A 14,345-nucleotide genomic window follows, 5' to 3' on the forward strand; every position below is an offset into this window, starting at 1 on the left:
AAGAAAGAAAATGACTACCTATATAAGCATGAAGTTCAGCCGCTTCAAGAAGCTGGGACTTGGCTTTGATATGCTTATGAATGATAGGGACACAAGCTAGTAAACTAGTGTCAAGCAAGAGTAATGTTATAAACTATTGTGCAGATTATCTTCATGTATTCATTATGAATAGAAAGGGTTCAATCCTTAGTGACACCCTGATATTCGAATATTTGAAACGTGTAATTTGCTAAGATGAAATTCAATTGTCACGATATTTCATCTATGCAGTAGTTTGTGGTATGTTATGACTTTGGTGATTTGATCGATAATTACACTAAAATGGGGGAGGTTTGTTGGACATTTTAGTGTAATTGATCTCTTTATTATGTTAAAATAAGGGTGCACGCTTGTTTTAATGTAAAAACGAGATGTTTGGTTTAGGCAAATTTTGGAAGTTACATGGAAGTTACTAAAACTTCCATCAACGGTTGGAAGTTACTAAAACTTCCATCAACAGCAATTTTTAAAAAAAGAAAAAACTTTCATCAACCGCCAAAAATCACATGTTCTTTGATCATAAATAATCATTCTGGTTCAGAAAGCATAATGGAGTGACAAAACATACAAGACCAAAACAAAACTCTTGAATTATAATCTTCTGATTTTATCCGATTGAACAATTTTGGTTGAACCCCGAAATTTGATTCAATCTGAAAGTGTTATACACGACTTCAGATTTATCCAGTGTCATCTCGAATTTTCAAATTAACCAACATCTTCTAAAAGATAAAATGTGTAATATTTTAGTTTATATAATCAGAATTTCTTAGTGGCAAAGAGAAATTATGAATGAGTTTTCCATGACTTTTTCTTCTCAATGCAGCTTTCAACTTCATTGGCAGTTAATTTTAATTAACTTACTGATTTCAAGACTTCATCTTTTGAATATTCCAATTTACTTCATCTTTTAAAGATTCCAATTTTAAATTAGTTGTTGATGGACACAAGGGAGTTGGAAAAACGGAGAGAAAGACAGAGACATGTTTTTATTAAGATGAATTAAAATGTTCCATACATTAAACTGTCAAGTCTAAAATTAGTATAATTTTTAAATGAAAAAGAAGACAACGAAATTTAGTTATCCTTAGAAAGTAAAAATGTAATTTACCTACTCTATTGATATCAGCCTAACGAATTCACTAACTTGATCCCTTAAATTATTTTGTGACATGCTCTAAAAATGTTGACATGTATTTTGAAGACACTGATTAAAGAATCAAAAGTGAAGTTGTATAGAAAAGTGTATAATTTTTAAACAACTTTATTAATTTCTTAATCAATGCATTATTAATTATGAAGGATGGACAATTCACTTGTGTGAACTATTGGCGTATAAGATACAATTCTCACACAACACTTACCTGACAAGTATAAACACTTCCCATTGTATAAGTAAAAGAAAATAATTGGTACATACACTTAAGCTAACACCTCAAACACTTGAGTAGGGAATCCTGAAATAACTCCTCTGTCATATTAACTCCTCTGCGATATTAGACAGATTCAGTAGGAGAGATAAAGATTCAAGGGCGTGAGAGTTCTTGAATGTAAGGGACAAGAACAAGGAGTTCTTTGTTGTATCTCATTTCAATTCTGTTTTCATAATTGAGCTACTATTTCTCATGGATGTAGGCTACATTGGCTAAACCACATAATTGCATTGTGTTCTTGCTTTTGGGTTTTGCTTTTTTTTAATTGTTATTCTTGGCTTTGGTTTAGTTTATTGTTTTCTTGGTAGTTTCTGTTTCTTTCTTCTTGATGGGTAACATAGAACCAACATCTTTAATTGTAGATTTTGTTTGTTACTTGTCGTTGTTTCTCTAGTCATGGGCATAAAAATATACAATTTTTTATTGGCTTTGTCAATAATTGTGGTTAATGCGTTTCTCATTATATTGAGATTTTCAGGTTTAGAACTAAATATTGTAGGCACTGCGTATCTAGTATTCACATAAAAAAAAGGACTATGCATTTTAGTACTTGGAAATATCAGCAAGTGACAAATAAACAAGATGATACATCAATGTATAGTCTCCCAAGAGAAGACAAAGTACGCATGCAACTGCCTCAAAAAAGGAGTTCAGCAAAAATTGATTGAGAAATGTCTCAATAAAGTAAATTAGCTAGATACAGTAAATTTTTTTACCAAGGACAATGATATATAAAAATAAGATAATACTTTATGTTAATTATTAAAAATCTAATTTATTTAAAAGAGAATATTGCTCTGTGCAAATTAAGTACAACAAAATACACCACCTCACTCACATAAATGTGCATCTGTGCATGTGTGTTTGTAGTATTTTTTTTTTAATATTTATAGTTGTGCATTTGGGTGCAATACATGTGGTGAGCATGCGTGTTATTCATTTTACCTCTAGAAAAGCTAATTGTGTATATACACGTTTGTTATTTATTTTTTAACCTTTAGTAAAATTAGTTGTGTTTTATTTATTTTTTAATCTTAAAAAAAATAGTTGTGCAAGTATGTTATTCATTTTTTATGTGCAGGTGATGCATGTCATGTTTGTAACTGTGTAATTTATTCCTTAATTTTTAAAAAAGTTAGTTGCAGATGTTTATGTTATTTATTTTTTTAATTTACCTTTTACACTTTGAAGCGACCCACTCATGGATCGTCATGTAAACATGGACTTTACATCCATATGGCACTAAGCACGGCAGTAAATAAATATTATTATTTTGACAATGAGAATCATTATCATAAAAAAACGTCAAAAATTAGGTTAAGAAAGTGAATATATCTTACTTAAAAGATATAACTTTGTTTTTATTTTGGGATTATTTTGAAGAAAAAAACACTAAGTACACAAGAATATGCAAGTATCATTTGTGGGTGGGTGTAACGTTTTGATGTGGTGTCTTATATTTTAGACATTAATAGTTGTAGAGTTTGTGCTTTATAGAGGAAAACAAATGTCAGATCATTAGATAAATTTGTTTCATGAGCAACAAAGCAATTTAAGAAAAATATTAGTTGGACACTTAAAATGTTAATTGACACCTAATAAAAAGAGATAAAAGAAAAAATAATAATAATAAATATTATTGGTGATATGATATGATAAGAAGACTTGTAATTGAATCGAATCATCTCAAGATCCTTAGATCTATTTTAAACATATGAAGATTAAAAGTTACAACATTATATTTTTCTCTCAAACTTTATTTAGGATCAATATAATAATTAATCACTTAATAAAAAAATTCTTACTAAAATCATACTAATAATAAAAATGTATTTTTAATTTTTTTTAATTATTTCAACCATCTAATTGACCTTTATACATAAATTAATAGGAATTTAATTATACTAACAATGCATAGATTTTGTCATTCAATTTAAAACTACCATACAGTGAAATTATTAATTTTTATAACATTGTACTTTGACTAATTGTTAAATGATTTTTTTACATCAATTGTTGAATATTATAGATATAACTTTGTACAAAATTAGTTATTGTTAGTCTTTCTATCTCTCTACCTGAGAAGTTGAGACCTAGAATCCTTATGAAATCCTGATTGATTTTACTCTTTTAATCATATCTCTTCTTTCCTTATCCATGATCAAACTGTGAGATTTATTCCTTGGCTTTCCTTTTTGAGAGTTACCTGAATATGACAACTGAAGAAATACCGTACCAAACCTAAATAACCTTCATCTTCATGATGAAGGTTCCAGAATTTAACATACCCATAGAAGCCATTTCGCAAGAAGATTTTATGCCTGGTAGGAAGGTTCCTGAGGTAATAAAGGAAAGTATGTCACTTATATGGAGGCAGCCGGATACTTTGCTTTTCTAGTTCTACGTTGATATTTAGAAAGCTATGAAGGGAAACCTATGGAGTTTTGACAAGCAATTGCTCATCCGAGGAGTCATCAAAAAATGGCAAAAATCCAGCAAGTGTGTCGTTATTTGACGTTTCATTTTGGATACAAATTCCCGGACTTCCTATGGGATACATGTCTCAGGGTGTGGGTCAAATATTGGCAAGCATATTGAGAAATTCTTAGAATATGATGAGAAGAACTCAAATTATTGGCGTCCTTATATGAGAATTCACGTGTAACTTGATGTTCGAAAGCCTTTGAAGAAGACATCAAGAATAAGGAAGCCGGGAAAAGAGAAGTAACAGAAGTTCAACATAAGTATGAGAGGTTAGGTCCTTTTTTTTTTTATCTTTGTGGTCTAATGCGGCACATGGATGATAGTTGTAGGATCTTGCTTAGTCTTCAGGAGGATGATGGAACAAGTTGAGCCGAGGAACTCCTTGACAACAAGTTCTTCTCCAAGGAAATGGACAGAGTTATTAGCCTCTTTATTACAGATTTTTTTTTCCGCAAATACACTCTTTTTCCTGTTTTTTCTCAATATATGCAATTTAATTCTCAATTTATACTATTTGGACTTTGTGCTTTGATTCACACTATTTTACAAATGAATCTGACTAAAGAGATCCGACAGCTATAAACTCAAATGAACGTGAATATATTATCTCTCCTCTTTGTTTTTCTTTTAAAATTTAAAATATTATAAAATATAAATATTATATTATATAATTCTTTTAATTCGCTTTAAAATTACTTATTTCTTAAATTAAATTTTATAATTTTTTTAAAAAAATGATATTATTAAATATAATTATTTTTGTTTTATTATTTAATTTACTTAACATATTTTTTAGGTGAATATTTTTTATTTAAAATATGATATTAATAAATATAATTAATTTGTTTATGTCATTAGATTTAATTAAAAATAATAAGACTTTTTATTTAACAATTTATTTATAGAAGAACATTATATTACATTATTAATAAAATAATTAAACAATTACACTTGGTTAAAGAAAAATTTAAGATAGACATATATTAGGACAATTATTTCTGTTATGATCATGTTGCCAGCAAATTTCACATTTTTTTACTACTTTTCCATTCATTTTCTTCTTCGTTCATTTTTTTTTCTATTTTCCCGTTCATATTCTTGGTACATTGATTGATTCGTATGGGAGTAAACTAAAGGAGTTCTCATAGATGTGCAAAATGTGTTGTAAAGTGAATAATATCAGTACATGGTTCATGGGATCAAGATTGGCAGATTTATCGTGTTCTCACGTCATGGTTGCTTGTAAATCTGTCAATCTTGATAAAAAAAAATCATTTAATTCATCCATTAACACTTTTTCATGGATGGATATACATCCAATCCATACAAAAAAATATATAATTTAAAACTTAATTATATTTAGTTTAAAATAATACATTTTAAACAATTCACAATAATTTCTAAAATAATAAAGAGTCCCAATAAATGTTGGTTGAGATTGTTTTTGGCTGACCTCGATTGAGGCTAATTTTTGTCAAACATCAGCTAAGACTATTTTTTTGTTAAATCGGCCAAGTTTTTTTTTTTTTTTTGACTGATGTCAGCCAATGATATCCTTTTGGTTGAGGTCAACTAGGTTTATTTTGTTTGATCGGTGATTGTTTCCTGACGTTGACTAGAGATTTTTCCGGTCCATGTCAACTGTCACGCCTGTCGATGATGTTTGTTTGTCAACATCAGCTATGACTTTTTTTGGCCGATGTCAACTAATTTTTTTAATGGACATTGGTCATAACTATATTTTTGTTGGCGTCAACTAGAATTTTTTCGATAAATATCGATCAGAGTTATTTTTTAGTTGATGTCAATTAGAGTTTTTCTCGATCAACGTCAGTTGAGGTTATTTTTTATCGATGTCGACTAGGATTTTTGGTTGATATTGGTTAGAATTTTTTGGCCGATGTCGACTAGGAATTTTGGTCAAATGTTGGTTATGATTTTTTGGCCAACAATAGCAAAAGTTTCAAGGCCCATTTGGAACCAACCATGGCTAACATCAAGTAGCAACCAATTTATTTCTTCAACGTCACATGGCCTTGAACAAATGAAGGTTAACTCTCATTGATCATGAAAACAAGGTGTGGCACGTGGACATTATGCAACAAATTCTAAGCAATGAAGACATTCAACAAATTCATAGCATTCCTATTTCCAACAACAATGGATGATGATGCTAGAATTTGGAAATTTGCTCTCAACGGTGTCTATTGATTTGTTCCTCTTATCATTTTACAATGGACTCTCTTTTATTTGATGAATCTGTTCGTCTTCAAGGAAATTGGAAGAAGATATGGGCCCTAAAAGTTCCTCCCAAAGTCAAGCATCTTATTCGGAGGATTCAACGTGATTGTCTTCCTTCCAGAGTTCGTCTTCATGCAAAAGGAGTTCAATGCCCTTCAACTTGTGCTTTCTGTCACAACAACCTTGAATCTTTGGATGTGAACATGTAGTTTCAGTGTGGATGGCCTCGGGTCTATGGCCAAAAATTCAGCAACAAGTACACAATGCAGAAGTCATACAACAACTAATCTTTCCCCTTATGGATGCCTTGAATCTAGACCAGGATTACAACAAATAAGCCATCATCTTAAGGACCATATGGAGGAGGCAAAATGAGAAAGTTTGGGAAGATGTTGAAACCGCTCCAGTTATGGCGATGTTACTAGCTTATCAACACTTGTTCAAGTGGAAACAAGCGCGATACAATCCTTCTTCCATGGCTGCGACCCAAAATCATCATGTCCCTTGGAAACCTCCTTTGCCTAGGTGTTTGAAATGTAATATAGATGCTGCATTGTTATCGTATTAGAAGTTGTTTGGAATGGGTCTTTGTATTAGAGATGAATGGGGACGTTTTGTAATTGCCAACACTGCCACCATGTTTGGAGTCCCAGAACCAATAGAAGTAGAGGCTTGGAGCTTACTACATCCGTTGTGGTGGATAAAACAACAAAACTTATACTTTGTTGATATAGAGATGATGCAAAAGGAGTCGTAGAAGCTCTGCACAATAAGTCAAATGGAGATTCAACTTTTCAAATTCTAGTAAATAGTTGTAAATCTCTTCTTTCCAGTTTCCCAAACCCAGTGGTGAGTTTTGTACGGCTTCAAGCTAATCTTGTCGCTGACAGCTTAGTTAGAATGTGAAGTTTATATGCATGTAGTCATGTTTCCTATCAAGTTCATCATTGTATTTCTTCTTTCATCATAAATGAAATACCTTAAGTGTGTTTTTCTATAATAAAAAAAAACTTTGTATAAAATGGGTCTTTGTATTAGAGATGAATGGGGACGTTTAGAAATTGCCAAAACTGCCACCATGTTTGGGGTCCTAGAACCAGCAAAAGCCGAGGCTTGGAGTTTACCACTTGCATTGTCATGGATAAAAGAACAAAACTTATACTATGTTGATATAGAGATGGATGAAAAAGGATTGCATAATAAGTCATATGGAGATTCAGCTTTTCAAATTCTAATAAATAGTTGTAAATCTCTTGTTTCTAGTTTCCCAAACTCAGTGATGAGTTTTGTACAAGGTCAAGCAATCATGTGCTCACAGCTTAACTAGAGTGTCAAGTTTATATGCTTATAGTCATGTTTTCTATCAAGTTCCTCATTATATTTATTCTCTCATCATATATGAAATACCTTAAATGTCTTTTCTATATATGAAAAAAAATACTTTGTATAAAATGGATCTTTGTATTAGAGATGAATGGGGAACTTTTGTAATTGCCAAAACTACTACCATGTATGAAGTCAACCAGCAGAAACTTGGAGACTTGGAGTTTCCTACATGTGTTGTCGTGGATAAAAGAGCAAACTTATACTTTGTTGATATAGAGATGGATGCAAAAGGAGTTGCACAATAAGTCAGATGGATATTCAGATTTTCACATTCTAATAAATAGTTGAAAATCTATTCTTTCTAGTTTCTCAAACTCAATAATAAGTATTGTATGACATGAAGATAATCATGTCACTCACAACTTTAAAGTGTCAAATTTATATGCTTGTAGACATGTTTTCTATTAAGTTCCTCATTGTATTTTTTCTCTCATCACAAATGAAATATCTTAAATATCTTTTTCTATTAGAGAAAGAAAAAAACTTTGTATAAAATTATACAACACGTTAGTTAGATACAAGTACCCTTTCTTTTCTTTTTTTGAACGGTTGCCATTTGTTATCTAATATAATTGCTAATTTATTATTATAACATTGTACAGAATTAAACTAAATAATGAAAAAATATTTAACCATACAAAAAAAATTACATTTTCACTTTTGATTTAAAATATTTTAAGAACAAGAATTAGGTTTAAAATAACCAAAATTAATTGTATCTTTTTCAAAAACAAAATTAGATGGCCCAAAGCGCACAGTGGAGATAAAGCAGCTGATTTAATATCACAATCTAGAACAGAGCATGTTATACAGCGCAATCGGGCAATCATCTAATTATAAAAATGTAAACATTAGGAAGACCACATCCTCTGAATATCAGAAAAGACAACACAAAAAATACGAAGTCTAAAAGAAGCAAATGGCAAAATGAAAATGGAACCAAACCAAGGGAAAGTACGAAATTAGATAATCTATACTGAGTAACATAATTTCAATCCCATACTACATGAAATAAGATCAGGTGGTTTTTAGACAAGTCCTGAACGGAACCAAACGAAAACTCCATCTAGAACTGCATACATATACCACACTAATATATTATCCACTATAAGCCTAAGATGTTAAGCCATATAGGACCAACAAATTTCAAGTTGAAGGAGAGGTAGACCTTGGAGTATTTGACCTCGATACTGATCTTGAACTTGCATTCACACTCGAGCTTCTTGAGTAGCGTTTCTCACATTTGCCACTCCTCTTAGAGCTTCTTGAATGGCTCCTCCTTGACCTGGGGGACACATTTCGTGAGTTGCTTCTCTTTGAAACAGGTGTAGCACTCCGTGAGTAGCTCCTCCTTGACCTTCTCCTTGGCCTGGGTGAGGCACTCCGAGAAACAGACCTGTAACGGTGCCTTCCATAATAAGGATCATCAGGCGAGGCACTTCGTGAAACAGATCGGTAACGGTGCCTTCTGTAGGAGTGCGCATCCGGCGAGTCATATCGTATTTCATAGGGAGAGTATGATCTGTCATGCATGCTGACAGGTGACCTGCTATACGGAGAGCGAGATCGAGAATATGACCTGTGTCGATCATATCGAGAATAGGACCTGTACCGGCTATAGAATGGAGAGTAAGACCTCCGCCTGGAGTGATATGGAGAGTAAGACCTCCTCCTCTGATAGTCAGGAGAGTAAGAACGACTCCTACTTCGGTCTGAAGAATAGGGAGAGCGACTGTAGCTTCTTCTGAAGGGAGAATAGCTAGGAGAGCGACGAGGAGAGTAACTTGGAGAGCGACGTCGAGCTGTATGTAATGCAATACATAATAGGGATTAGCAAGGTAAACAAATAATAATAATAATAATTCTATACAATCATAACATAAAAATAAATAAATCTTAAGAACTAGGAAAACACACCACGAATAGTTCTCAGTCCTAGATACCTCCCTGGCGTTGGGGTTCGACCACGTCGTCTTTTAGCCTGCAATAGATACAAATAAGAGCATGAATAGATGGTATTGCCATGCACAGGGTAAGCAATAGTAGCATCAATATAAATTCAAAATGCTACATGATTATTCCAAAAAAAAACTAAACACTGCACAATTGTGAGAGGAGAATCTTAAAACCCACAAATTCACAATGCACAAAAGAATAAGTTATAAACGCAATAAAAAAGAGAGTAATGCAGGGCATACAACCCCAATGATCTGATACTTGGTGGTGTATTTGATTTGTTTGTTTAGTTGTGATTTGAGAGTTTGATGAAGAGCTGCTTCACACAGCTAACCTGCTGCCACAGAAACTTCAAATGGAAACAAGCACAAAACTTTCAAAACTTAGATGAACTAAAGAAGAAATCCCCCATATAATTTCCATGCATTGGAGTTGAATAAAAAAATCATAGCTAATAAAAGTCCAGGCCCCACAAAATAGGGCATTGCTAGGTAAGTATTATACCTTCTCCACCGTGATGACACGCCCTTCAAGTACAGAGCGATTCAGATACTTTACACATCGTTCAGCCTCCTCAAGAGTCTCCATTGTCACAAAGCCAAACCCACGGGATTCCCTTGTCCAAGGATCAACTACCAGATGGACATCTATCACCTAAGAAGAGCAACTCAAATATAAGAAACAGTATACAGACAGTACGCTTACATCTCCATGGAATAATAAGCTATTTTCAACTATTATATTAGAAATTCCAACAAGAAGATAATGGATTGAAGAGCTTACTTTTCCTTCAGCAGCAAAATGTTTCTCCAGTTCTCTCTTGGTAATCCTAGGAGACAATCCTGTCACATACAAATTGTTTCCTGGATTTTCTGCATCTCTTGATAAACTCCTAAATTACCAGAAGCAAACAAATTAAACATGAATACATAATCAGATAATTACCAGAAGCAAACAAATTAAACATGAATACATAATCAGATAATGAACATGCAAAGGTTCTCACAGTTACTGTTAGAATCACACAATCCACAATGGGATTCAAAATGATGCAGCAAGTTATTGATCATATTGCAAGAAATCATAAATGGCTTTGAATCATAGTATCATACCATACAAGCATGAATCACTATGATTCCATATCACCTATATGAGTCACATGATTAAAAAATTATTGTTTTTCACCTTATTTACTTGCTTTCACCAATTTTCATCAATGAAACTGAAGTCAAATAAGAATATACTGTTAGATGAAAAACAACTGAAGGAAGTAAAACTACTAGCTGAACCTTACTTGATTATTCCATCGCTCTGTTTTACTTTTATTAAAAAAGGGACTTTTCACAGTCACTCACTTTTAAAAGTAAAAACTATAATAGATTGAACACCATACATCATGGTAAATGTTTGGCTGTTTTCCATCGCATAATCTTATAATTCTTCTATACGAATTAATATTCAATGAGAAATTTTTTACAATCATTTACAGGTGGGAAAAAATTCCTACCTTGAACGGCTTCTGGATCTTGATATTGAGAGAGACCTGGACACAGACCTACCGTATCGCTTGTATGGAGAAGGAGAAGGAGAAGGAGAATACCTATGAAATGGAAAATGGAAATAGGTAAGCAAAAAAACACATCCCACTTAAAACAGAATAGCAGAAACTAAACACTGAGTGAGCGTCTCACCTAGATCTCCTTGAATACGACATCTGCAACGATTCAGCGAACAGCCAAAAAAACACAACAATAATAAATCAGTACTCGTATGAGACAATAGTCAATTCACAAAAAATAAAATACCAAACATTTAACAAAATCCAAATAAGAAGGTATATTTTTATAGTTTGAAAAATCAGTATTTGACCCCACCAACACAAATTACCAATATCCACCACGTACGTCCAAAAAATATGAAAAAACAAAGTATTCAATATTCATAAGTTGATCACGAATTACCAGTATGTCCTAGTAACAAAGCTTCGAAATAAAATCGAATAATTAAATTGTAATCCAATATTTTAAATTGTAGTTTCAAATCCAACTACTTTTAACTTCTAGCATCCACTCCAACATGATTTCGGTTCCATCGAACATCACATAACACACACACAATTCCTAAATCCCTCCACAAGTCAAAATGAAATTATAAAAATCAATCAAAATTAGCTCCAAAAACTCTCCGATCATGCAACCTAAATTTATAAATAAATAAAATATTGAGGCTTCTGGAAATATAGACAACAATTGAGCCATGCATTTTTTCAAAGCTACGCGAGAAGAAGTCCAATTATCGACGCAAATTTCCCAAAACAATGGGAAAAAAAAAAGATGCAATCAGCTAAATCGTTCTATTCAGATCGATGAGAGGAAGAGATTTGAGCTTACCGTAACCAACAGATCAAGAACGAAAAGTACTCGCTTTAACGAAAGATGAAGAGGAATCAGTACGACTTTCTCGGTGAATGACAAGATGACAGTTTGCGTTAAGGGAAAACAAACGTGGCGAGGGTGAAGAGGTTTATATAGAGGGAGAAGCGTGAGGTTGTGGTTCTTTGGAGGCTTCTGGAGAATCGGACACCAAACCAGAATTAAACGCGCTTGAATTCTTTGTGGCCCGTGGGCCGTTATCTTCCGTTCTGATATTGGAGGATATTATTGACAGCACCTCCTATTGCTAAGTGCACCCCAAGCCCCTAGGGATCTATGGCCAATGTTCTTTCTTCTTCCTTTACCATTGTTTAAATGTTTAACTTCTAATAAATAATAATTTAAAAAAAATACTTTTACACAAAATTAAAAAAATTTAATTTTAAATGATAATAATCTTAATTGTGTAATAATAACAAACATAACTAATTTTCTACAATTTTACATTAATTATAGCCTTAACCATTGCATTAATAACAATAAACATAATTAGTTTTATAAAATTCTACACATACACTAGATTCGTCCATGCCCCCAAGCTTTTAAAGCACAAGTTTGAAATATCTAATCTACCCTTCCCTCGGTTAGTCACACCTTATCCCCTTCATTTCTTTTCTTCACATCCTTATTTTCTTATTTTGTGTACATACACATAACTTTTGCATTCAAGCTCATTCTGTCTCTTTCGTCCCCTCACCTTAGATGTCTATTTGTCTTGTTGAATTCGTCACCACAACTTCGTGTTGGTTATATTCATTGTTGTTCTTCGTGTCAACACATGTCACACCCTTAGTTGCATTTAATGTGGTAACGTTTTTAAAACCTATTGTAGATCTAGCAAAAATACATGTTTTGCTCTATTGTAAGTATAGCAGAAACACGTTTTCATATTATTTGTTATTAAATAACAAAATTGAAACGTGTTTATACACTGGAATTTATAAAAAGGAAATAAATCTTCATTTTTCATATTTGATGAATAAGCAAAAGAAAACTTGTTTCCATTTTGTTATTCAACAAATATCAAAATGGAACCTATTTCCATTTTTTTTTGTTTAAAATTATGGATGGAAGTAGGCATACTTTTTTTTTGGGTGAAGTGAATATACCAAGTGGTTGAGGCAATTCCGTAGTAACAAGTTACATTGCATGGGGGAGTCAATGGAAGCAAACTATAATGCAGAGGGGATTCTATAAAATAAAGTGTAATGCTTGGGAGAATCCGATAGAAGAAAATAGAATGCTTATGAGAATTTGATAGAAGCAAATGACAAGTATTTGTTAGAGAAGTTGGATGAGAACCAACACATTTTCTCATTATAGTGAGAAAATATTTGTTGGTTAATTCAAATTTGAATATTCAAATTTAACAATACATGTAATTTGAATAAATAAATATTAATTATTCAAATTTTGGTTGTTGTTAAATTTGATTATTTTAATATCTTTAATTGATTATTAATAATGGTATAATGAATGTTACTTAATTGTTCTTACAATTTTTTTTTGTATTTCATGAATTTTTTATATGTAAAAGCAAAACCTTCTCAAGATCATGAGTAGACTCAATTGATAAAACTCTTTTTCCATAGACAATAAAGTAAAAATAAAAAACTCTTACTCATTTTTTAATATATTAGTTGAGTTAGAAATCAAATACTCAAGTATACATCTCAAACACTCACTAACCACATCATATCTACAAGATGATGTTGTCTTTGGATATCCGTATATCATAAATATATGTACTTTGAATGTCGAGATCTTTATAATCACCAATTGCCACAATAACAACGAGAGAGATGTAATAACTAAAGAATAAGAAGGAGATAGAATGTCTTTGAAAATGGCATAAGACATAATCAAGTAATCATAGTGAAATGGAACCACTACCAAGGAAACTACCTAAGTATGTTAACAAGATACTCTTTGCAAGTAAAGTAGGACCCTTTTTAATCTAAAAGTAGAGATAGCTAAATATAACTTAATGTCCATTAGAATAATTTTATAAATATTATCCCATATCATATGTTGAAATCAAACCTTTCACATAAACAAAAATGTAACGATTAGACCTATCATTTTTTTGATGAGATTATAGTCAAATTTTTATCGGTACAATTAACAATTGAGGAAAAAAACGTTATCTCTTTTGACATTTAAAGAATTTTCTACCAAAATTATACAAAATAACAATAATATAAAGAATTCCTTAATTTATTTTACAATTTATTTTATTTTTTTAGTTCTGAATGTACATCAAACCTCCTTTTTATCCTTTTTATCCGCTCTCTCCTATCCTTTATCCTTTTCATTAAAACCTTAAAAGTTAAAATCCCTTTTATCTAAAATAAAAATAAAAATCCTTTAATTA

The 14,345-nt window shown here is 31.8% G+C and overlaps 1 protein-coding gene across 4 annotated transcripts; it reads right to left on the reverse strand.

Annotated features, from left to right (window-relative positions):
• Positions 1-8,545: 8,545 nt before the first annotated feature.
• Positions 8,546-12,068, reverse strand: LOC100808038 (serine/arginine-rich splicing factor SR45a). 4 transcript variants are annotated; one of them, XM_003551273.5, is made up of 7 exons: positions 11,930-12,068; positions 11,231-11,253; positions 11,047-11,139; positions 10,323-10,431; positions 10,044-10,193; positions 9,501-9,564; positions 8,546-9,385 (listed from the first exon to the last, which is right to left on the reverse strand). In XM_003551273.5, the coding sequence occupies exons 2-7, from the start codon at positions 11,251-11,253 to the stop codon at positions 8,730-8,732; spliced, it is 1,095 nt and encodes a 364-aa protein (XP_003551321.1). In that variant the 5' UTR covers positions 11,930-12,068; the 3' UTR covers positions 8,546-8,729. The 4 variants fall into 4 exon arrangements, with proteins under 4 accessions (XP_003551321.1, XP_040868024.1, XP_040868023.1 ...); XM_041012090.1 differs by lacking the exon at positions 8,546-9,385 and having other exon boundaries at positions 9,548-9,873; XM_041012089.1 differs by lacking the exon at positions 8,546-9,385 and having other exon boundaries at positions 9,548-9,876.
• Between the last annotated feature and the right edge of the window lie 2,277 nt (positions 12,069-14,345).

Source organism: Glycine max, chromosome 18, assembly GCF_000004515.6.
Source record: "Glycine max cultivar Williams 82 chromosome 18, Glycine_max_v4.0, whole genome shotgun sequence".
Lineage (NCBI taxonomy): Eukaryota > Viridiplantae > Streptophyta > Magnoliopsida > Fabales > Fabaceae > Glycine > Glycine max.